At 47.3% G+C, this 24200-nt stretch overlaps 2 protein-coding genes across 2 annotated transcripts in view; one reads left to right on the top strand and one right to left on the bottom strand.

Annotated features, from left to right (window-relative positions):
* Window positions 1-3003: 3003 nt before the first annotated feature.
* Window positions 3004-3980, bottom strand: LOC123455813 (olfactory receptor 13A1-like). Its single transcript, XM_045137709.1, has one exon. The coding sequence runs from the start codon at window positions 3928-3930 to the stop codon at window positions 3004-3006; it is 927 nt and encodes a 308-aa protein (XP_044993644.1). The 5' UTR covers window positions 3931-3980.
* Window positions 3981-12834: 8854 nt separating this feature from the next.
* The window catches only part of Alox5 (arachidonate 5-lipoxygenase), a 57513-nt gene continuing 46147 nt past the window's right edge, over window positions 12835-24200 (top strand). The window contains exon 1 of the mRNA XM_004658052.2: window positions 12835-13011. Within this exon, the coding sequence (XP_004658109.1) occupies window positions 12862-13011 (150 nt within the window). The 5' untranslated portion in view covers window positions 12835-12861. The remainder of the gene's footprint in view (window positions 13012-24200) is intronic.

Below are 24200 nucleotides of genomic sequence, written 5' to 3'. Positions count from 1 at the left end.
GTGTCTGTCGCTCTCAAATAAATAAATAAAAAATGAACAAAAAAAAATATTAAAAAAAAATGTTTCTAGGTTGCTAACTTTAAATAGCTTTTACAGGGCTGGAGAGATGTTTAGTGGTTAAGATGCTTGCCTGTGAAGCCTAAGGACCCCGGTTCAAGGTTCGATTCCCCATGAACCACGTTAGCCAGATGCACAAGGGGACATATGCGTCTGGAGTTCATTTGCAGTGGCTGGAGGCCCTGGTGCACCCATTCTCTCTCTCTGCCTGCCTCTTTCTTTCTCTGTTGCTCTCAAATAAATAAATAAATATTTAAAAAAAAAAAAAGAGCCCATGACAAGTCTGATGTGCATGGTGGTGCATGAATCTGAAGTTCATTTGAAGTGGCTAGAGGGTCTCTCTCCCCCACCCTTCTCAAAGAGATAAATAAATAAAATATTTTCAAAAAATTTAACAAAATTTTTCAGGAAAAAGATATGCTAGGGTTGGAGAGATGACTTAGTGGTTAAGGCATTTACTTGCCTGTGAAGCCTAAGGACCCAGGTTTGATTCCCCTGTAACCACATAAGCCAGATGCACAGGGAGGCACATATGTCTGGAGTTTGTTGGCTATGGATAGATGCCCTGTTATGTCCATTCTTTCTCTCTCTCTCTCTCTCTCTCTCTCTTTGTCTTTTGTTCTCTCTCCAATAAATAAAATGAAAGATGAACTATGGCATTATTTATGAGTTGGAGCAACTTAGCTTTCCAACTATATGGGGGATTTTAATGGGAGATAATGGTGACATTTAATTGAATATTATGCAGTTAGGATAATTTTAAATGAATTACATAGGAAAATGCATCCCATAAAGACATAAATGTAAAAATGTACATGAAAGGGCAAATAGCATGTACTCTTAAGGGTACTAAAATGCTATCAAATGTAACAAACTTTGCAAGTCACTTTTCTGTGTTTTTAAGAAGTTTATTTCTTCCATATCAGTCTTTTCTACATATTCCACATTGTCTAAAATATTTTATGACTTTTGTCAGAAAAGTGTAGTCATTCATTCTCAAGAAAAAAAAAAAGAAGTCTTTCTTAAAGTTAAGGGATAACTCAACAACTAACCTTCACCACACCTTAGGAGTCTGCAGCAATATTTTGCCATTAAGATTGAGTCCCAGAACACCTCCCTACTCTGAACCTATCTCCATGCACCCCATCTCAACTGTGTCCACAGCCTTCCCTATCCCACACATCAGTGCCAGAAATCCGCTTTGGTTCCTGCCTTTTGATAAAGTCCTTCCCGTTGAAATCATTCCAGGAATGAGAGGCCAGGCTCACCTCTCTGGCAAGCCCATGGTCCCGCCAGGCCAAGGACACAGCAGTCATCACCACCAGGTGGAGCCCTGGTGAGCTTACATACCTACTGACTCACAGAACGCACCCTTTGGAAATTCAGTTCAGCTAAATTAACTGTTACTGAGTGTGGGCTGTAGTCGGACCCTGTGCTAGGCTGGTGTGGGGAGCAGGAGGAGACGGTAAGAATGGAGCGGGAAAGGACTATTGAGACCATGTCACAGGCTCAAGAAGCTTCCCTCCAACACACAACACCTTCCATCACATCCCTGCCAGGCTCCGTCCACACTGCAGAGCAGCTCACTCCACAGGAAAAGGCAAGGACACCTGGAATTCTTGCGGGGCTGTCTCCTCCCTGAGATTCCCAGCCGTTGGCAAGACTTCATCACACGAAGCAGCAATTGCCCCGACTGACTTCCAGTCGGCCCTACACGCACAGAATGAGGGTCTCCGCCTCCTGCCCCGTCCACTCCTCTCCCTGGATGCCAAGCCTCCCCCTCCCCAGCGGCAGTCTCCCCAGCATGGTGTTCGCAGGCACCTAGCTCAGAGAGGAACCCCGCTCGGGTCTGTGAAGAAGCCAAGACACAGGTCTCTGATCCAGATGCCATCCGTATCCTATCGGGTGGCCTCCTCTGCACATTGAACTGCAGCATGGGCGCGCAGTCTTGCCACTCACCACGGGGACCCTGCATGACGGTTGGAACTATACCTCGAATTCTAGGGGTCCTCGGAGTTCAACCCAGCCCTTGTAGAAAGTGCACTCACTGGTAATGAGGGAAGCCGAGGCAGGAAGGAAGCCAGAGGAGTGGAAGCAGAGAATGAGAGATTGAAAGCATAAGTGTATGAGGGGCTACAGCTAGAATGCCTAGTCCCGTGACTGCAGGACACTTACTACGCGAAGTAGAAGGACACAAGAATATGGGACCCCCTCCCCACCAGCACCATAAGAGGGTAGGATGAGGTAGGAGGTGAGGGGCCAGCAATCTTGCTGGGGGGAAGGGGCGGGGCCTGGGGCAGAAGGAGGGACTGGATCCCAGTCAGGGCAGTGACCACAGGCCAGACTGGGCAGTCGCTGACCAGAGTGACCAGAAGCCACAGGCACAGGGTCTGCATCAGCTGCGATGCTAGGACTGGCACTCTGTGTCCACAGGCAATCCATGCCCTCCTTACAGTCAAAGTGGCCACCGGCAGCCAGTGGTTCGTGGGCGTCAATGACTACATCTGCCTCAGTCTGTTGGGCTCTGTGGGCTGCAGTAAGAAATGCTGCTGGACAAAGCCTTCTACAATAACTTCCAACATGGTTGTGTTAAGGACTGGACACGAGGCCCTGAAGGGACCCTGGTGGCCTTTGGGACCTGCACCAGGGAGTGCCTGGTGGACTCTAAGGGCAACTATGGGGCAGGGGGACCTAGGTGGCCTCAGGGACGTGTGCCTGAGAAGACTGGTGGCCTGTGGGGAGCTGGAGGACCAGGGTGGCCTTCGGGACTTGCATCTGGAAGTGCCTGGTGGCCTGACAAGGTGGAGAGACCCAGTAGGAGGATCCTGGGGCTAGGACAGAGCTGGGCGCAAGAGGGTGTCTGACGAGGTGGCAGCTGAGGGGTGCAGGTTGCTCACTTGGCAGAGTGTACACAAGGGACTCTAGAAGAGCTTTTGGAATCACATTTCAATTCCTGAGGAAAGGAAACAGCTTCCTGAGGGCTGCTTTGACCTCCTTGTTTCTCAAAGTGTAGATGAGGGGGTTGAGGGTAGGGCTCAGCATGGTGTACAACACACCAGCCACCTTGCTCTTCTCCGCGCTGTAGCTGGACACAGGACTGATGTAGGCGTAGAAGACGGCGGTGTAGTACATGCACACCACGAGGAGGTGGGAAGAGCAGGTGGAGAAGGCTTTCCGCTTCCCCTCTGCAGTGCGCATCTTCAGGATGCTGGAGATGATGAAGCCGTAGGACACGATGGTCATCAGGAAGTTGAATATGCCATAGAAGGCATCAGCCAAGACAATCATGACACTGTTCATGTAGGTGGAGCTGCAGGACAGAAGCAGCAGAGGAGGGGCCTCACAGAAGAAGTGTGTGATGAGATTGGGGCCACAGAAATCCAGACGTGTCATGAGGGCAGTGTGGATGGCAGAGTTAAAGGCACAGAGCCCCCACACCCCAGCAGCTAAGGCGCCGCAGACCGCCGTGCTCATGAGGGAGCTGTAGTGCAGGGGGTGGCAGATGGCTGCGTAGCGGTCATAGGCCATGACTGTGAGGAGGAGCAGCTCGGAGGATGCAGACCACGTAAGGAAGTAGAGCTGAGCCATGCAGCCCCCGTAGGAGATGGGGTTCCTCTCTGACATCAGACCCTTCAGCGCCTTGGGCATGATGGAAGAGGTACAGATAATGTCCATGGTAGCCAAGTTGAGCAGGAGAAAGTACATGGGTGTGTGAAGCGCAGGGTTGCAGGTGATGGCCAAGATGATGAGCACATTGCCCGTGAGGGCCACAGAGTAGAGGGAGAAGAAACAGCTGAACAGGAGCAGCTGGGACTCCGGGTGCTCAGAAAAGCCCTGCAGGATGAACTCCGTCACTGGCGTCTGATTACTCATGGTCCTTGACTGAGGGCGACGTCAGGGACCAGCAGGCAATTCTCCACTCCTAGCTTCGGGAGGTTTCAGGGCTAGAAAGAGACGGAAACGGGGTCACGAGGAAGGTCACTGCCACGTTTAGCCCATCCCTGATCCCATGTCTGAAGGAAAGACACAGATCGTGAGAACAAACTGAACCGAGACACCTCTCTCACGTAAGCAAAGAGCAGCGTGTGAGCGGAGAGTGAAAATGGGGACACACACGACAGAATTTTATTCAGTTGTAAAGAAAAATGAAGTCGTGAAGTTTGTGAGAAAATGGATCTGGAAATTATTACATTAAATGTGGTGACACAGACGCAGAAAGACAAATGTCACATGCTCTCTTGGGGACCCCAAGTGGGTACAAGAGGTATTGAGGAAAGTGCAGTAGAACACATGACATGGAGATGGAAAAGGGGATACAGGGGTGGTGGAGGAATGAAGGAGGGGTGACCGCAGGGTAGGAGGGAAGGATGATCTACAGAAAGAGATTAGGCTTGAAAATGGCATAGTAATATCTAATAATGTGTGTGCTGATTTTAAAAGAATTAAGATGTGAACCTGTAAACATGTGTTTTTCTGTTTAACAAAACTTTCCTTTCTGCAAATTTATCCTAGGGAAATAATGTAAAACATCTCCCAGTTTTCAAATCAGCATTACTTATAACTAGAAACAGAAAAGCTACCTATACTCTCTAAAAGGAGTTTATTATGAATGTTGATTTAATACTCTGTTCTTATCAAGATGGTGCTTTGGAAGTATCCTGCTGATACTTTTTAAATTACATTTAAACAATTAAAATAAAGTGCACAACTGTATAACACTTGGGGTTTAAAGAAAGGAAGGAAAGAAGGAATGAATAAACAAAGGAAGGAAAGAGACAAAAGAGAGAAAAAGAGAAGAAAGACAGAAGGAAGGAAGGAAGAGAAGTAGGAAGGAAGGAATGAATGAACAAAGGAAGGAGACAAAAGAGAGAAAAAGAGAAGAAAGGAAGGAATGAAGAAAGGAAGGAAGGGAAGAAGGAAAAACAAAGGAAGGAAGGAAGGAAGGAAGGGAAGAAAAAGGGAGGGAAGACAAAGAAAAAAGAAAGACCAAACATGATAATGTCTATGTGTCCTCAGATGTTAAATGATAGATCAGAGTTTAATGATTAGAGATGGATTGTGACTGATTTTAATTTCTTTGCCTTTGAATATTTTTTTCTATTTCTTTTTCCTAGAATGGACTTGTTGAAGGGCGACCAGATCATGTAAGACGAACAATTCTTCAGAGACTCTCCACTGCTGTAATATTCCCAGCTGCTCCTCTTGGAAGCACCTTTCTCTGCAGACTCTTCCTACCTGTGCTAACTCCCAGAGCCCAAGTCACAGCTGCAACCACCTCAATGGGCCTCACCAGGCTCTCTTGAGTTTGTTCTTGCTACCTATTCTCAGGAAACCCCCCCTTCTCAACAGCACAGTACATGCTCACCCCACCTCTGCCAAACAGCCCCTTCCTAGGGGACAAAGGGCCATTCTCTCTTTGTTGTCCCTTCAGGACTCTGTACTGACATCTGTATCTGGAACATTACACATGCTACTGACCAGGTCACCCAGCGTGCTTTCTAAGGTTGGTCCACGTGCTCGTGTGTCTCAGGACTTCCTTTCTGGCCACCAGCCCTGTACCTGGCTCTTCAACACAGAACAGCTAGCACAAGTGACAGTTGCAGCATAACCGTGTCAAGCTGGTGCACACTGCATGATCGACAATAAGTCAGCATGCTACCACATTCACTCTTTCCTTCTCTTCAAGTCTGTACTTACTAAAATGTTAAGAAAATGTTTGTTTTTTTTATATTAAGAATTCAATTCAAGCATTTGACACTAAAGTATGGCAGGCTTACAACCAATGCCCTGGCATCAGCTACAATTCAGGTCGTACCACCCATCTGTGAGAATGATCATGAAGTCTCAGCCAGCCATTTCTTCTGGAGAGAACAAAGACATTTCTCCCATGAGGTTTCAGGACATTGCTTCTAAAGCTCATCAAGCCTCCTAAGACCATTACAAAGGATGAGAAGGGAAAGAATAAGAGATTTAACTTATCTATATCCAAGGTTAAACATCTGCTACATTCTTACAAGCTACATCCAGACAACACAATGACCTTGAACACACACACACACAATGTTAAAGATAATTAATAATATAGAACATATTACCTCCACTATTTTTACCTCTAAAGGAGCTCAGGATTTTCATACAGGACATATAGTTTATATATATATATATATATATATATATATATATATATATATATTATTTATTTATTTATTTAATATAAGTTAATATAATATGATAAGGTAGATATTACCACTTTAAACCTCAGTCAAGAACAAAAAGCTAAACATCAAAATTCCCAAGTCTACTAAATTTCATAGCTTTAAATCTGAAAGGAATTTTGTAGATGTTCAAGGATTTTTTGCCCAACTATGTAATGAAAAAGAAAAGTGGTGCATGCCTTTATATCAGCACTCGGGAGGCAGAGGTAGGGGGATAGCCATGAGTTTGAAGCCACCTTGAGAGTAGAGTTAATTCCAGGAAAGCCTGGGCTAAAGTGTATCTAAGTGACCTCCCCCCTTCATACAGGGAACCAGTGATAAAGCCAGGACCTAGACACAGGCTTTTGGGTTGCCATCTTTGCTGTGAAGACACAATACCTTGCTGTGTAATATGTCAGTACCCACCTATTATGAAGTTCTATCAAATGTTAAAAAAAAAGGTCAAGAAGTAGGTTATCCATCAATAACTGTGGTGACTTTTGCTGCGTTGTGCTGTTTAAGACAAACCCTAAACTCCCAGCAATCTTGGGTTTCCCATTTCTCCATCATTGAATTCATTTGATCCCCAACCAGCAATCATACCCAGGGAGAAATATTCCAACGTCACTTGCTCTGGGTTCTCCAAACACTGACTGGTCTGTTATATAGTTATGAGCCATATTATGCAGATGCATCACAACAGAACTTCCCAGTACTTTAATATCACCCAATGGAACAAACAATGCTCAGAATACACATAATTACCTTGAGGTCTTTCACCATTGTGAAGACATCTCCCGGAGGCCCGTCTCTCTGTCAGTGACAGCTGAGGTTGGAAGCACGCTGACACTGAGTCAGCGCATCAGCCATGGCAGGGTCAGTGCAGACTCACAACAAAGATTTCCTTCCCCTACTTAAGCTCATATGCCAAGAAGTTTTGGCTCATCCATAGCACAGCTTGTCCCCCATCTGAGAGACCCTTGGGAATTGTTCACAGCCATTGTTTAAGTGGACCCATAAGGAGCAATTAAGTGAAGTCCTTCCTTGTTGAGGATTTGGCTGCCCTTGGTGTGCACATAAGTGCCAGCTCAAGCTTCGAGCCAAATGTATGGGGAAGGGTGTGAGCCCCACCCGGGAATGACAGAAGACCCCTACTGTCCCAGCTCCGAGGATCTGGGGCAGGACAGACCCAGGCTCACCCAAGAGCGAGGGAGAGAGCACTGGGCACACAGCTACCACTTCTGAGCTGTCATCCGTGGAAGAGAAGAGGCAGGGAGCAAACACGCCCGTGCTCCTCCACGTGACATCCTCAGGACGGAGCTGGCCCTCGCTGCCATGTCGGCTGCTTCTCTCTTTGCTGCCTTCCAGCCCTTATCCAAGCATTTCTCTCATTCTACAAATCACACCCAAATCCAATTCAATTTTTATTTTTATTTATTTATTATTGGGTGCTGGGTAAACAAACCTGGGTCCTTTGGCTTTGGAGGCAAGCTCCTCAACAGCTAATCCATCTCTCCAGCCCCCAAATCTAATGCTATACCCTCAGCGAAACCCTTCCTGATTCTCTGAAGAAAATCAGCCTACTGTCTACTGAGGCTTTGGTGGCCGTAACACGGACAGTAGAGTCTTTACATCAAGCAAACCACCTGAAGTCTAAAGGTCGTCTGATTGTGGATGATTCTTTTCCTCTCTCCATGACTCAATTTGAGTAATAAAATTACTTGGATAATAATCAATAGCTAAAACATGAAAGGAGCTTGACAATGTTTTGTCATCCCTCTGCTAAGATGGTAGCTATAATCTAAATTTCATTTATTAGCATAGGTTCATTATACATAGTGATTGGTTTCATAAAGGCGTTTCCATTCTCACACATCATGAAATTTGACTATATTCATCCTCTATACCCTCTACATTCCTTCTCCTTACTTGTACCATAGTCTCAGTTTGCTCCCCAGTCTTGCTTCTGCTTTTATGGCAATCGTGTGTGTGTGTGTGTGTGTGATTTTTTTGAATCAATATAAAATATAGGAGATAAAGCATATGTATGTTATTAGTATTTCAAAGCCTGTATAATTTCACTTAATATGAGCATTGCTGGTTCCATCTATGTTCCCCAAATGGCATCGTTTCATTTCTAATGGCTGAATAATAATACATATACTATATGTCTTTACCCATTCATTTGTTGATGGAAACCTAGGCTTACTTCATAACTTGGCTAATGTGCATACAATAAACATGGATGGCCAGGCGTGGCAGCACACAGCTTTAATCCCAGCACTTGGGAGGCAGAGGTAGGAGGATCACCATGAGTTTGGGGCCACCCTGAGACTCCGTAGTGAATTCCAGGTCAGCCTGGGCTAGAGTGAGACCCTACCTCAAAAAATAAAAAATAAAAAATAAATCATGGATATACAAGTAACTCGGTGGTATGTTGACCTAGGTTCCTTCCCTTGTATACTCAGAAGTGCCATACCTTGATCTTATGGCAGTTCTTTGTTTTAATTATTTTATTTTAAAAAAGGTTATACTCTCCCCCACCCCTTCCCACTAAGGACCCTCCTCAGTGGGGTTATTGGTTTTTGCTGTGTAGTCATGAAGGCCTCAGTCAATCTCTGTGGTGAGGAAGCATGCTTTGTACATTCCTGCTCACTGTGTGGCTCTTAGTATCTTACCACACCTCTACCACCATGTTCTCTGAGCCCTGGCAGGTGAGTTTGCAGTCTAATTTAGTGTTGAGTCTCTTCTTCCTCTGAATTTCTATTTTTGATAAGTTTTGAGTGGTCTCTATGTCTGTCACCATCTCTCTGGAGCTGGTTGTCAGTCTAGCAGTGAGAGCAGTACTTGTGATGCCTCTTCCTCTGTAATGTCTCCTGGTCCCTGAATGATGTGAGAGAAATGTCTCATGGTAGGTGCTCAGCTGTCTTTTGTTGTCATTTTGATGGATCATTGATTTCCCTAGTATTCTTTGTGATCTGTAAAAATAAAACAGACTTTTTTAAAACCACAACTGAGAGCAGCTTGGATTATAGAAGATAAGTATAGTTATTTGAGAGACTTTTGATGTTTATGGCCACTCCTCTTTGTCAAAGAGTAGTGGGGACTTCTCTGGAGTCTGTGTGTTTCTCTCCATGGATGCTGATTTGGTTCCCCATACCTGCTACGAGTTCTCTCCCACAGACCAGGCCATGTCCAATCCAGAAGCAGTTGGTTACCTGCATAAGCTGTGAGCCATTATTGCACAGGTGTGTAATCATTGCCCTGCTTGTTTCTTTTGCAGCTTGCAAGATTTCCCTGCTTATTATATTATGTTAGTGACTATCATCCCTTAGCAGTTCCCATAGCATTTTCTAGTGCTATGGGGACTAGCTAGGAAGAAATTGTCTTTCCTCTCAGTTTTAGTGTGGTCTCCCAATGTCCTGTGACTGCAACCCATATGGCAGTTCTGTTTTTAGTTTTTTCTGGTTTTTTGCCGGGGGGGGGGGGGGTTGGATCTTTTTTTTTTTTTTTTTTGAGAGGAACATCCACAGTGATTAGTTTGGGCTGGTTGTGGTGACTCCTCACGTCTGTGGTAATGCAACTTGCAAGGCAGTAACAGGAGATAGCTGCAAGTTCCAGGCCAGCCAGGACTACATATGAGAACCTGTCTCAAAAAATAATTTAAGGGGCTGGAAAGATGGCTTATTGGTTAAGGCACTTGCCTGCGAAGACTAAGGACCCAGGTTCAATTCTCCAGTACCCAGATAAGCCAGATGCACAAGGTGGTGCATGTGTCTGAAGTTCCTTTGCAGTGGCTGGAGGCCCTGTTGTGCCCATTCGCTCTCCTTCTTTCTCTTCCTCTCTCTCTCTCTCTGCCTTTTATCTCTCTCAAATAAATAAATATTTTTCAAGGGCTGGAGAGATGGCTTAGCAGTTAGGCCCTTGGCTGTGTAGCCTAAGGACCCCAGTTCAAGGCTCAATTCCCCAGGTCCCACGTTAGCCAGATGCACAAGGGGGCGCACGTGTCTGGAGTTCGTTTGCAGTGGCTGGAGGCCCTGGTGCGCCCATTCTCTCTCTCTATCTGCCTCTTTCTCTCTCTGTCTGTTGCTCTCAAACAAATAAATAAAAATAAATGAAAAAAAAATAAAAAATAAAATATTTTTCAAAACATGAATTTAACAGATAAAGTTTTCTTTTGTAGCCTTGTACATGGTCTGCCCTGGGGAACGTTTCACATGGACTTCAAGGGAATGCATATTCTAATCTGATTTGGGGAAGTGGAGTGCTAGGTCCATTTTTTAAATCATTTTTAAATTATTTATTTATTTATTTAAAAGAGAGACAGAGAGACGGGGGGAGAAGGGATGGGCCACTGCAAATGAACTCCAGAGGCATGCTTCACCTTGTGCATCTGGCTTTATGTGAGTCCTCAGGAATCAAACCTGGGTTCTTTGGCTTTGCAGGCAAGCACCTTAACCATGAAGCCATGTCTCCAATACTAGGTCCATTTTGGCATATTAATATTGTTAAAATCCCCCATGATTACTTGGAAGGCAAATAATATAGAATGATTTGGTGCTCTCACATGAAAAATTGGGAAAACAGATAAACAGGAACAGGTCTTGGGAGCCATTGGGTGTATCTGCCATTAAATAAATAAGCTCAGAAAACAGCCAACCACAAGCAGAAGATGGAATCCAAAATTTCTAGCACTTATGGTTTTGAAAGTTGCAACAAGGCAAGCTATGGTAGTAGGCATCATAACCCCAGCTCTCAGAAGCCTAGAGCAGAGGACCGTGAGTCTGAAGCCAGTCTGAATTACATGAGACTATTTTTTAAGACAAAATGTTGAACCAGGATTCATGCACACAGCTATAATTCATGCCAGCATTAGAAGGCATAAGCCTAAAGATGAGAGGCTTAAAGCCAACCTGGGCTACATAGGTAGATGCATCTCAAAAGAGAAGCCACAAAAACTGGCAACTCTTATTCTCATCTGTAACCCATAAAAGATGAAACTTAAAAGAGCTGGGGACAGTAGTCTCTTTAAAACTGAATCCCATGTGAAGTGTTGGATTAAGGAGTGGCCTTAACAGCTTACTTAACCTCAGAAGTAAGAAATCACCCAAAACGTCCTTTCCCTTAGGTAAAAATGGCTGAGAAGAAGGACCCGATTACGAAACTTGATTACCTCAAGATACTCAAGCTAGTTGGAAGATAGGTCTGAAAAAACTGTGGATCTGGATATAGGCATGAATTTGATGTCAAATCAATGAAAAGATGGCTAAGGTTTTGAGAGACTCATAGTACCCATCTGTGAATATTCAGACTCATATATACATATAAAACCAACAACCTGTACACTTCCTCAAACACCACAGATGATCAACCAGCTGTCTGTTTTGCTTAGGAGATTGCCCCTGACCAGCATAATTACACTTTACACCTGAGACCTAAATTAAAGAAACAATCCAATAATTAAAGCCTCAAAAAATTAATATCTTAGAATAAGCCTGACTACTGTGGGTTGAATCTCTGTGGCTTGTGTGTTTCAACATTTAGTCGCCCAGTTCGTGGTGCTGTTTGGGAAGGTTGTGGAACCTCTAGTGGGGGAAGCCTGGATCACACGCAGCGCCAAGAGCGCTGGCTGACCTCCAGTCAGCCCTACAAGCACAGACTGTGGGTCCCCTGCCCTGTCCACTTCCCCTTCTGGATGCCTAGCCTCCCCCTATCCCCTGACAATCTCCCCAGCTGGTGTTCACAGGTCCCCAGCCCAGAGAAAAGCTCCGCACGGCCTGTGAAGATCCGAGACACAAGTCCCTGGCCCAGACTCAGTAGGGTACACCAGTGGCCTCCCCCAGGCATTGAACTCCAGCATGAGTGCGCAGTCTTTCCACTCACCATGCGCCCTGGGTCTATAGCTGGCTTTCTAGGGGTCCTCAGAGCCTAACCCAGCCCTTGGAGAAAGTGAGCTCACCGGTGGGCTGGAGAGATGGCTTAGCCCTTAAGGTGCTTGCCTGCAAAGCTGAAGGACCCAAGTTCGATTCCCCACGACCCATGTAAGTCACATGCACGAGGTGGAGCATGCTCTGGTGTTCTTTTGCAGTGGCTGGAGGCCCTGGCATGCTCATTCTCTCCCTCTCCTTCTCCTTCCCTCCCCCCACCCCTCTCTCTTAAATAAATAATAAAATATATTTTAATTTTTTTAAGAAAAAGAAAATGCACTCACTGGTAATAAGAGAAGCAGGGGCAGGAAGGAAGGTGGAAGCAGTGACTAAATAGAAAGCGTAGTAAGTGAATGGGGGGCGACAGCTAGGATGTCCAATCCCATGACCGCAGGACACTTACCACATGAAGGAGAAGGACCCAAGAATATGGGACCCCTCCCCATCAGCACCACAAGAGGGTAGGACGAGGTAAGGAGGTGAGGGATCCCCCCCCCCCGCAATCTTGCAGGGGCGGGGCCCGAGGCAGAAGGCGGGGCTGGACCTGGGGCGGGGCAGTGGCCACTGTCCCCGGGGGCAAGGCGGCTGCAGGCCAGGGTGACAGGCGGCCAGAGGCAGGGGGTCCCGCAGCAGGTGTGACGAGGGGGATTGGCGCTCGGCGCTCGCTCCTCCGCAGCCGCGCCATGCCCTCCTACACGGTCACCGTGGCCACCGGCAGCCAGTGGTTCGCGGGCACCGACGACTACATCTACCTCAGCCTGGTGGGCTCGGCGGGCTGCAGCGAGAAGCACCTGCTGGACAAGGCCTTCTACAACGACTTCGAGCGCGGCGCGGTGAGCTCGGGACGCGCGGTCCGGCGGGGACCCGGGCGGCCTCGGGGGATGGCACCGGGCGCCTGGCGGCCCGCGGGGGCGGCGGGAGCGAGGGCACCCGGGTGGCCCTGGAGACCTGGCACCTGGGTGGTTTGGGGAACTGCACTGGGGGTACCTGGTGACCCCGTTAGGGAGAGCCTGTGGCTTGGATAGAACCCGGCGCGGTGGGGTGGCGGGGTGCGTCTGGCGCGGTGGGAGCAGGCTGCGGACCTGGCAGAGTCGGCGCTTGGGGTCCCTGGCGGAGTTCGGGGGTGCGCTCTGGGTTTTCTGGCCTCTCGCACCCAGTGGGAGACAGTAGGCGGACACCGTGGTCTGCGCTGTGCTGCGCTGTGCTGAGCACTTCTTCCCTGCCAAAGGATATAAAGTTTCCTCTTCGTTTCAAGGGGGGAACCCCAAGGCTGCGAGAGGCCCCTTCCCTGGGCGAGTGCTGAAACCCACAGCCCTGTGGCCGCAGGCGGGAGGGGGAGGGCTCCTAGAGCGAATAGCGGGGTGCCACCGCCTGCTGTTCCGCTCAGAGAGCCTCTGCCAGGAGCCGTGGAGACTGAGCAAATAAAGATCCAGAGGCCTGAGTGCCACCCAAACCTGACTCACTCTTCTGTGCCCGCTGGAGACCTCCGTTTACCCAGCTGTAAAATACTTCAGCTTCTATCTTGTGCACAAGTCAGGGGGACCCCCAGTACTCCAGTCCTCACTTGGTGCCTGGGAGTGGCACCAGGAGGTGTCTCCCCCACACCCCCACACACACACACCTGCAGCGTACATGACCAGCCCAGGCCCAGAGGAATTTAGTGTGAGCCCAAGCCTTTATAGACGATTCATGATTGTGTGCTAGCGACACTTCTAAGGATTCGAACTCTGGAGTTTTAAAATGCGGGGTTAAATAGTCACTGGAGCCCAGGCACTTGGGGAGCAAAGGCAGCCAGCCTTTATTAAACCTGAAGCACCAACCAGACACGGTGAAGCTGTTGACAGACCACGCTTAGAAGCCAGTTTCCGATGCTGCTGGAGTGTAAATTCCAGTCCCGGGCTTTCAAACGCAGGTCAAGGATCTCGGTCCCTCATTTGTACTGCCTGGCGCCCGGGAAGTGCTCAGAAAGACACGCTCCAACTTGTCAGTGGAGATCTGTTCCTTTCCACTCCCTCCACATCCTCCCCTAGACAGGAAGGGAGAACTGAGACCACGCCAAGCTGCCTTCCCCCATTCACCTTACTATTGGGTCAGCGGCTCTGAGATAGCTTCAGACTTGACTTGTGATGAACACAGCTGACAGTTTCATGTGCTCCAGATGAAGACTTCCCAGATAAAGTTCTCGAATTTATTTCAGGCCAGTTCAGCCTGAGGTAGGGAAATGATAACCAAGTCCTCTTCTGGTTTTCACACTCGCAGTGAGCGCGATTGCGGCCCTGCAGCCTCTGAGCCTTTTTTTTTTTGGGGGGGGGGGTAGGGTTTCAAGGTAAGGTCTCACTCTAGCCCAGGCGGACCTGGAATTCACTATGTATGTAGTCTCAGGGTAGCCTCGAACTCACGGCCATCCTCCTACCTACCTCTGCCTCCTGAGTGCTGGGATTAAAGGCATGTGCCACTGTGCCTGGCCCCTCAGAGCCTTTCTTGAACCTGACCTGGTAGCTGTGATTACCAGGCTGTTAGCTGGCTTGAGCTCCCTTTGGAAAGTTGAATGGTGAGCACAAGGACAACCATCCTTTCCTCAGTTTCCCCAGTCCTTGGCCTTGATGACTATGGTGGGGTAGACTGAACATGCCATCCATTTCGGACATGGACACACGATGCCATCTCTGAAGTGCTTTCCTTTGTTTCCGTTATTAAATGTATTCCCCTAGTACCAAGGGGCGGGGGAGGACAGACTATTTCCACTTTATAAGTGGACCCTGTTGGACTCTCTTCTCCACAAAGCTTGAGAAGCCACTGGTGAGCTCAGGCTATGCAGTGCAGGACACCCCAGGTGCCATTCCTCCCAGGAGAGGACACGGCAGTGTCACCATCATGGGTCACTGGATGAAATGTAAGTGCACCGTTCTATTATTTCCCTCTCTGTATTCTGTCTTTCGACTTGGGAAGTTATTCAAATAACACCGTGCTTCAATACCTCGGCAAGGATCCCAGAGGCAAATTTCAGGAGAGATTTGCATGCACATGTCCACTGGGGTGCGTCCATTTGGATGCAGGAACAACGGGTCGAGAGGAGCTGCAGGCCTGTAGCCGAGCGAGAAAGGCCTTTGAAAGGGCAAGCCTTTGAGAAAGTTCCTGTTGATGCAGAATTACTTCATACTGTATCTTGCACAGCCCAGAGCTACTTCCTCCTTCTTTGGCTGATATGTCTCTAAAGGCAAGCTGTCCCTTTTGGGTAAAGGTAGAAGAGAAACCTTAGAGGAAGTACTTGCCAGGAAGATAAGGCCATTCCACCGGACTTGGAAAAGTTTACAGATGTTATCCTCAACAACAGTGAGAATAGCAGATGATGTCCACAACCAGTATGGTCGCTTCCGTATTCAGAGTGGCCAACACCCCCCTACCCCAATGTACAATTCAGTTGAATAATGGGCAGGACTGATTCTATTTTAATGAACTGCATTTGCAATCCAAGGTTACTCCTAATAGAGTTCCACAGAGTGATCCAGGTCAGCCATGGAGTCCTTTGTAGGTGAGACTCTTCTGTGAGGATCGGCCTTCATTGGCTCCCTGTTGTGTGCTGAGACCACCTCAGAGGGGATGCGGAATGGTCTTGTTCCAGAGATGGGTTGGCCTAGAAGCAGATTGGAGAAGACTATTTGTTTCTTTAACTCTATAAATGTAAAGGAAGTCAAGTTAGATGGGATGACTAACAACTCAGAAGATTTCTCAGGCACCTTTCACCTCACAACAGTACTTTTAAGACAAGTAAGAGCAATAGAGTAGTGTTGACTGCATGATTCTTGAATATATTCAACACATGTAAACTCATCTTCTGGAAGCATGATGGATGAACTTCCAGACCAGACACAGTTTATGGGAGGAATGTCATTTGTTTGAAGCTTACAGATCCAGGGGACATTCCATAGTGGCAGAAGAAGCTGGTCCCCACTTTCACCCATTCAGGAAAAGAGAGAAAAAAGCAAAAACCCACCGCCACCAACACCGTAAGCAAGCAAGCCCATGCCTGGAGCGCCAGATAGAACTCGGGCTCATCTTTACTTTGAACTTCCAGATCCGCCTCCAAACACCTTAGGGCTGTACTCTAGGAAACACCCACAGTGACACCAAGTTACAAGCTTGAATGAAACTCCTGAATCAACTGGGGGACATCCATTCAAACTACCACACATCATAACCTCCAATTGTGCCTTCTCCCTTTCTCTGAGCATTTTGGCCTCTTCAAGTCCCCTCTTGGTCCCCCACTCTTTCTGCACCAGTCTCTCCCTGCCCCCAATATCCCTCCTCCCTTTCTTCTCCTAAGCCTCCTCAAACTACCAGTCTCTTATTGTTCCCTGTCCGATTTGGACAGCCTTGGTAGGCCATGTCCTTGCTTTGAAAAATATGTATCTTTTACTCCCACCAATCAACAGCACAGATATGGGACAGAGGCAAAAAAAAAAAAAACTGAACAAGCCACCTTGTGTAAAATGCTAATAGTAAGCTCAAACAGAGACTGGTCAACTAACACTTTGCTGAACAATCATACACCACATAATGATGTTTATGTTAACCATGGGCCACATATACAGAATATGTCATATCATATATATGATATGTATATATTTATTCATATAGATATGATTAAAATGGAACTAAAAATTCTCCATCACCTGGTAATTTTTAAATTTTATTCATTTAATTATTAGTGACACATACACACAGAGAGACAGGGAGAGAAAATGGGCAAACCAGGGCCTCTAGCCACTGCAAACAAATTCCAGACGCATGCGACACCTGGTGCATCTGGCTTACGTGGGTACTGGGGTATTGAACCTGGGTCCTTAGGCTTCACAGGCAAGTGCCTTAACCACTAAGCCATCTCCCCAGCCCCAGGTAGTATTTTCTTAGCTGAGTAATTTAATGTATGAACATCTTGAATATTGGTCATAGTTCTATTGGGTTATACTCTTACATCACATCTCCCTCACCCTGTTTCCACTGTCTGTGGGGTTTTCTGTATTCATTGTGGGGTCATAGATGCACTAGTCAGCTTCTGTGGGGGAGGGACCAGGCCTCAGAGTTCACCTTCCCACCCTCTGACCCTTACATTCTTCCTGCCCCTCTTCCACAATGCTCCCTGAGCCTTGGAGGACATGTTATAAGTCTCCTTTAGTGCTGAGCTCTCTGCAGCCTCCGATTTTCTGCTCTGATGAGTTCTGAGTCTCCTCGGTGTTTACTGCCATCTCCCTGGAGGGGTTTCTCAGGACAGCACAGATAGCAGCACTCATTTTTAATCCACCACATCCTCTGTAGTGTCTCCTGGGCCCCGACAGATGTGGCAGAGATGACTCCCTTCATGCTAAGAAGATGGCTTTCTTTTCTTGCTCTGATGGGTCATGGTTCTCCCTGGTATTCATTTCCATCTATGAAAAGCAGACTTTCTAACCAAGAGTGAGAGCTACATGGATCAAAGGGGAGAAATATAGACATCCAAAGGATGTCTTTTTGAATGGGCATAATCCTCTCCTTTTAACCAAACAACAGGGAACTTTCCATCTAGGGTCGGTGATCTTCCAAGCCACAGACTTGATTCTCAGTGGTAGGTATGAATTTCCTCCCACTGAACAGCCTCATATCCGATCAGAGAGCAGTTGATTACACCCATAACCTGGGCACAACTTTTGCCTGGCGTTTTCGATATGTTTAGATGCATCAGTACTTATTATATTACAGTATCAACAGTAATAGTCTGTACAGGTGTGTGACCTGGGACCAACAGGATATACCATATAGCCTGGGCTTGCACTATGCCATACCATTTAAATTTGTCTAAACTCATGCCATGATGTTTATGCAATGATAAAATTACTTCACGATGTCTTTCTTAGTGCGTATTCCTGTCATTGATGCCTGACTCTACTCAGGAACCTTAAAACCACATAACAAATATAGAGTTGAAAGTATCAAGTGCAACGAGCCTAGTGGTCCCTCCTGATTCAGGCTGGTGACCTACAAGTTTCTTGTGTCTCTCTTCAGCCCCTTGAGGGCTACACTGGCCACCTCTGTCCCCAAGAGCTCATTCCAGCCTTCCTCAGCTTGTGTGGGAATTCCCTGCATTAGGAATCTTATTCTGCCAGTTGTCTATATCTTCCCTGCCCACTCTCTCCTTTTTTCTAAAAAAGATATATATATAGGGTTGGAGAGATGGCTTAGCGGTTAAGCACTTGCCTGTGAAGCCTAAGGACCCCGGTTCGAGGCTCGGTTCCCCAGGTCCCACGTTAGCCAGATGCACAAGGGGGCGCACGTGTCTGGAGTTCGTTTGCAGAGGCTGGAAGCTCTGGCGCACCCATTCTCTCTCTCTTCCTCTATCTGTCTTTCTCTCTGTGTCTGTCACTCTCAAATAAAAAAAAAAATTAAAAAAAAAGATATATATATATATATATATGTTCATTTGCAAGCAGAGAGAGAGAGAAGAGAGACACACAGAAAGAGAATGGGCATGCCAGGGCCTCCAGCCAATGCCAACGAACTCCAGACACATGTGCCCCTTGTGCGTCTGGCTTACGTGGTTCCTGGGGAATCGAATCTGGGTTCCTCTAGCTTCCCAGGCAAATGCCTTAAACTGCTAAGCCAGTTTTCCAGCCCCCCACTCTCTGCTTTTCCACTCACCCCACTTCTTATTTTGACCAGCTACAAAGAAAGAAAGAAGGAAGGAAAGAAAGAAAGAAGAAAGAAAGAGGCTGCCTCAAATGCCCACTGGTCAGAAGCTTCCCCATGTCCCCAGTCACTCACTGTCATTCTCCACCAAGAGGTTGAACCAGGTCTCTCTTCTGCTTCTTTTACGGCCATAAAGAGCATTAGGAGGAACTCAGGCGAGGCTGTCACATAGGGGTAAATTCTAATCATTCGGCCAAGGGCCACCATGGCACACTAGCCCCATCACTTGACTTCCTGAGCCTCAGATCCCTATATAGAAATAACCATCATCCACACATACATTCATATGCTCTGCACTCACGGAGCACCTGATGTATGGCATGCACTGTCTACAGTGTCCACCATGCTGAATCCAGTGTGACTCCAGTGTGACAGGACACGTGGACAACCAATACGGTGTCTGCCCACACACCTGGCCCCCAGAGAAGATGGAGGAAAGCCAGCATGTTTGGTGGCTCCACGTTATCTTCCTGAGGCCTTGTTTTGTTGTATGACACCCTGAAATCAGCCTGGAGGAGAACACTTTTCTTTGTTGTCTGTGAGCGTTGTCTTAGCTGCGCTCTCTAATTCTAAAGTCACTCACCGCCATTGTTCCTTGTCCCTACGACTTCCTGAGATGTGTTCAGGCTGAGCCTGTCAGCCCCTGTTCATTTTCTGTCACATCCAGGCCTGAAGCAAGGCCAGGAAGAGCCCCTGGGATGACCAGAGCTAAGCTGTACTATTACTAGCCTGACACATTCCTACAGAAGATGCTGTCAAAAGGCAGATTGAGTCCCGACAAAACTGTTGAAGGAGCCAAGAATGGTGGCACACATCTTTAATCCCAGTACTCAGGAAGCAGAGGTGGGAAGATCACCTTGAGATTGAGGCCACCCTGAGAATACAGAGTGAATTCCAGGTCAGCCTGGGACAAAGTGAGATCCTACCTCGAAAAACCCCAAAAAAAAGAAAAAAGACTGTTAAAGGATCTTATCACAGGTACAACTCTATGGCCATGTGGAACAGGCATCATGAAGAGTCCCATTTCCTGTGATTGTGACTGTACCACAGGTGTGTTGAAGGAGCAGCCATTCCCTCAGAAAAAAATCTGCTCAGTTTCTTCCTTGCAGATCAAGACCCCCAGCTACACAATTGGCCACACACATGCTCCACTTTCCCTTTCCATGGGTGTCCCTCTCCAACCCCCCTGGTAACTATTACTTTAGGATGGACGTCCTCTCTTCCATCCTCCTCCTCCCCCTCCAGCCCCTTAGAGCCACAAGAAAGCCACTTCCCCTGCAGCAGCTGCCCTAGGGCCGTGTCCAAGCCTCTCTGGGTGGCTACCGTTTAGTTCTGACTGCATGCTGACTTCCCTCTGGTCCGCTTGCTCTGCCAGCACCCAAAAATCCCTCCCACCCCCCCCAGCACCTTCCCATGACTCCCCACAGGGCTGGAACACACAGATTAGGGTCTTTCCTCCCACTCTTCCAGCAGATGTGGATGCGGATGGACTACCTGGTGAGGCCTGGCTCAAAGCTGGTAACAGGCAGCACAAAACTGCTGCTGTGTGACCACCTTCTAGAAGTCTGGGCATAAGGCCCAGCTAAATCCGATGCATACAGCCTGTGCCCTGGGAGAAAGGGGACCACTCAGATAGCATACCATTTAGATTTCTCAACAGCCCTGCAACCTTGGTGTTATCTTCCCTTATAAGATAAATAACAAGTCTCAGGGCTGACGAGATGGCTTAGCAGTTAAGGAGCTTGCCTGCAAAGCCAAAGGACCCAGGTTCAATTCCCCAGTACCCATGTAAGCCAGATGCACAAGGTGGCACATGCATCTGGAGTTCATTTGAAGTGGCTGGAGGCCTTAGTGTCTGTGTTCTCTTTCTCTCCTTTTCTCTCTCTTTCATAAATATAAATTTAAATATGGCTCAGGCTGACCTGGAATTCACTATATAGTCTCAGGGTGTCCTGGCCTCAAACTCATGGCGATCCTCCTACTTCTGTCTCCCGAGTGCTGATTAAAGGGGTGCACCACCACGCCCAGCTAAACACACAAGGGGGTGCATGCATCTGGAGTTTGTTTGCAATAGCTGGAGGCCCTGGCACATTCATTCTCTCTCTCTCATTGTGTCTCTCTCTGTATCTCTCTCTCAAATAAATAAATAAAAATAATTTTTAAAAAAGGACTGGAGAGATGGCTTAGTGGTTGAGCACTTGCCTGTGAAGCCTAAGGACCCGGGTTCGAGGCTCGGTTCCCCAGGTCCCACATTGGCCAGATGCACAAGGGGGCGCTCGCGTCTGGAGTTCGTTTGCAGAGGCTGGAAGCCCTGGCGCACCCATTCTCTCTCTCTCCCTCTACCTGTCTTTCTCTCTGTGTCTGTCGCTCTCAAATAAATAAATAAAAATTTAAAAAAAAAATCAAGTCTCAGAGAGTAAAGCAATTTGGCCAGCCACACAGCCAGTCAGTTTGTAGCAAGGATATGAACTCAGGGCCTCAGATTCTGGGGCTGGCCTGGGTCCCTCGCTCTCCTCCCTCCACTTCTCAGTGGAATCATGACCTGTGGGAGAGTTGCAGACCCTGCGGATCTCTGCAGGGTCTAGCGTGGGAGCAGACTTTACAGATGCCCTATTCTAGACCATTCTATCTGTACTCGCTCTGCCTCTCTAGATGGCACCAAGCTCCATGGACGTTGAGCCTCTTGACCTATCCGAGCCTGCCTTGGCACACTGACGGCCTCAGTAAAGAGGTCTCCTTTCTTTGCCGGCCCTAGGAGCCCACCCTCAAGAGATGAGGTGCATCCTTCTTCTCCTTCCCATTCTTCCAGCCCCCTGGGGGTCCTCTCCCAGCTCTGGGTCCTGGGACTTGCTGGTTTCTCCCAACAGTCCACCGTCCTGCAGTACAATGCCCCTGCCTGAGGTTCCAGGGCCCACAGAATCCTGGCTCTCTGGGTGACCTTGTGAGCACCCCTGATTTCCTGTCGGGCAGAGGTGCCCCTCCTCAGAGTCAGCCAGGCAGGACATGCCCTCTCCCACAGGAGACCATCTGGTTAGAGATAGCCTCACATCCTCACAGAAAGACCCCAAATGTGTCGTCCCAATCCAGGGGCCTAGCGCCTCTACCCTCAGAAACTGTTTCTTTTGTTTGTTTGTTTGTTTGTTTGTTTGTTTGTTTGTTTGTTTTTGAGGTAGGGTCTCACTCTAGTCAAAGCTGACCTGGAATTAACTCTGTCATTTCAGAGTGGCCTTGAACTCACGGCAATCCACCTACCTCTGCCTCCCGAGTGCTAGGATTAAACGCATGTGCCACCACGCCCGGCAGAAACTGTTTCTAACTGAGGACCCTGGCCCTGACCACAGGGCCTGGCAAGGACGCTTCCCCATTCTGACTACAGTGTCTGGCCTCGGCCACATCCACCACATGCAAACTGCTCATTGTGTTCAGCACTGAGAGGCTTGTAAAAAAAAAAAAAAAAAAAAAACCAACTTCCCATTCCTTATAAAAAGCCTACAGTGGGGTGAGGGCAGGGTGGGGGGCTGGAAAGATGGCTCAGCAGTTAAAGTGCTTGCCTGCAAAGCCAAAGGACCAACATTGGATTCCTCGGGTCCCACATAAGCCAGATGTGCAAGGTGGCACATGCATCTGGAGTTCGTTTGCAGTGGCTAAAGGCCCTAGTGAGCCCATTTTCTCTCTCTCTCTCTCTCTCTCTCTTCCCTTCTTTCTCTCTTTCTCTCTTTCTCTCTATCAAATAAATAAAATATTTTTTGATTTAAAAAAAGAACCTAGTTTAACAATATAAAATCAACTAGTGTCCGCTGGTGCTCAGAAGAACGAGTAAAGAGAATCTGGTAGAGCCTGGGCAGTTGGTAAAGTGCTCACCAAGCAACATGGGTACCTGAGTTTGGGTCCCCAGCAATCATGGATGAGCTGTGAGCGCCTGTAATCCCAGCACTGGGAAGATGCAGATAGAAGTATCCCTAAGGCTTGCTGGCTAGCTTGTTTAGCCAAATCAGTGAGCTCCAGGTTCAGTGAGAGGCTCTGTCTCAAAAAAATTATATATATATATGTATGAGAGAGAGAGAGAACAATCCACACATGTGATCTCCACATGCGTGCACTCACACACATGCACACACATTTTTGCACCTGCACTGGTACCTATGCACATGTGCTACACAGACAAAAACACAATACACACGAATGCACAGAAAACACCAAAAGGAAGCAAAATGATATTATATATGTTTATGCAATGAAATGCTACTGTCACACAAAAATAGAGTGAAATCCCATTATTTGGGACAGCTGAGTGAAATGGGTCGGCACAGAATGGCAAATACTTTATCTTGCCACTCATGTGGAAGCTGAAAAGCATAGTAGAAAGAATAGTGGTCAGTAGTGGCCAGGAAGGAAGGGAGGGCATTGAGGGAGATTGGGTAACAGGCAGCAAAGTGAAGTGAGACAGGAAGGGTACCTTCGAGTTTTCTGCAACATACTAGGTACGATAGGCACTGTAATTTATCACAAATTTCAAAATAGCTAGAAAAGAGCATTTGCAATGTTTCTAAGACAAGTGTTTGAGGTGACAGAAATGCTCATTACCCTAGCTCAGACATTACACCTTGTATACATGTATTGAGATGCCACACTGGACTCCATAAACATAGAATTTTTGTCAGCTAAGGTGGTTTTTTTAAGAATCATGGCTAAATGAACTACTATAGAGGAAAGAAAATTTTACTTCATGTTATTTGGGACCAAGTAGTCATCAGAATTAAATTGACATAAACCAAAGTAACAGGACAAAAGCATACAAATTCAGTTAATACAAGTAATACATGCCATACCTTACTCAAAAGGAAATGAAGACCCAAAAATCATTCATTTAGACACTCAACTGTACAAAGATAGTTACTTATGGAATATGACATAGAAAGAGGTTTGAACTAGGTTATTTAATCAGATGGAGACATAATTAGGAAGGTGAAGATTAGCTTAACAAGGTCTACTCATACAGATTGAGTTTCAGCGTCTCATCCTGGAAGAAAACAACCTACTTTCCTTTGCTGTATAGAGGAAATCTTTCACATGAGGACTTCATACTCCACTTAAACAAGCAGGGCCAAGGTCAGGGCCTTTTAAGTCCTTTTAACTCAAAAGATTCAGTACTTGAGCTGGAGAGATGGCTTAGCAGTTAAGCGCTTGCCTGTGAAGCCTAAGGACCCCGGTTGGAGGCTCGGTTCCCCAGGACCCACGTTAGCCAGATGCACAAAGGGGGCGCACGCGTCTGGAGTTCGTTTGCAGTGGCTGGAGGCCCTGG

The sequence above is a fragment of the Jaculus jaculus genome, chromosome 18, assembly GCF_020740685.1.
Source record: "Jaculus jaculus isolate mJacJac1 chromosome 18, mJacJac1.mat.Y.cur, whole genome shotgun sequence".
NCBI lineage: Eukaryota > Metazoa > Chordata > Mammalia > Rodentia > Dipodidae > Jaculus > Jaculus jaculus.
The sequence above is the reverse complement of the archived record's forward strand: the minus strand, read 5'-3'. Positions and strand labels throughout refer to the sequence as shown.

Coding starts and splice junctions, on each gene's coding strand:
- LOC123455813 (XM_045137709.1), bottom strand. CDS start 3,930: ATGAGTAATCAGACGCCAGTGACGGAGTTCATCCTGCAGGGCTTTTCT.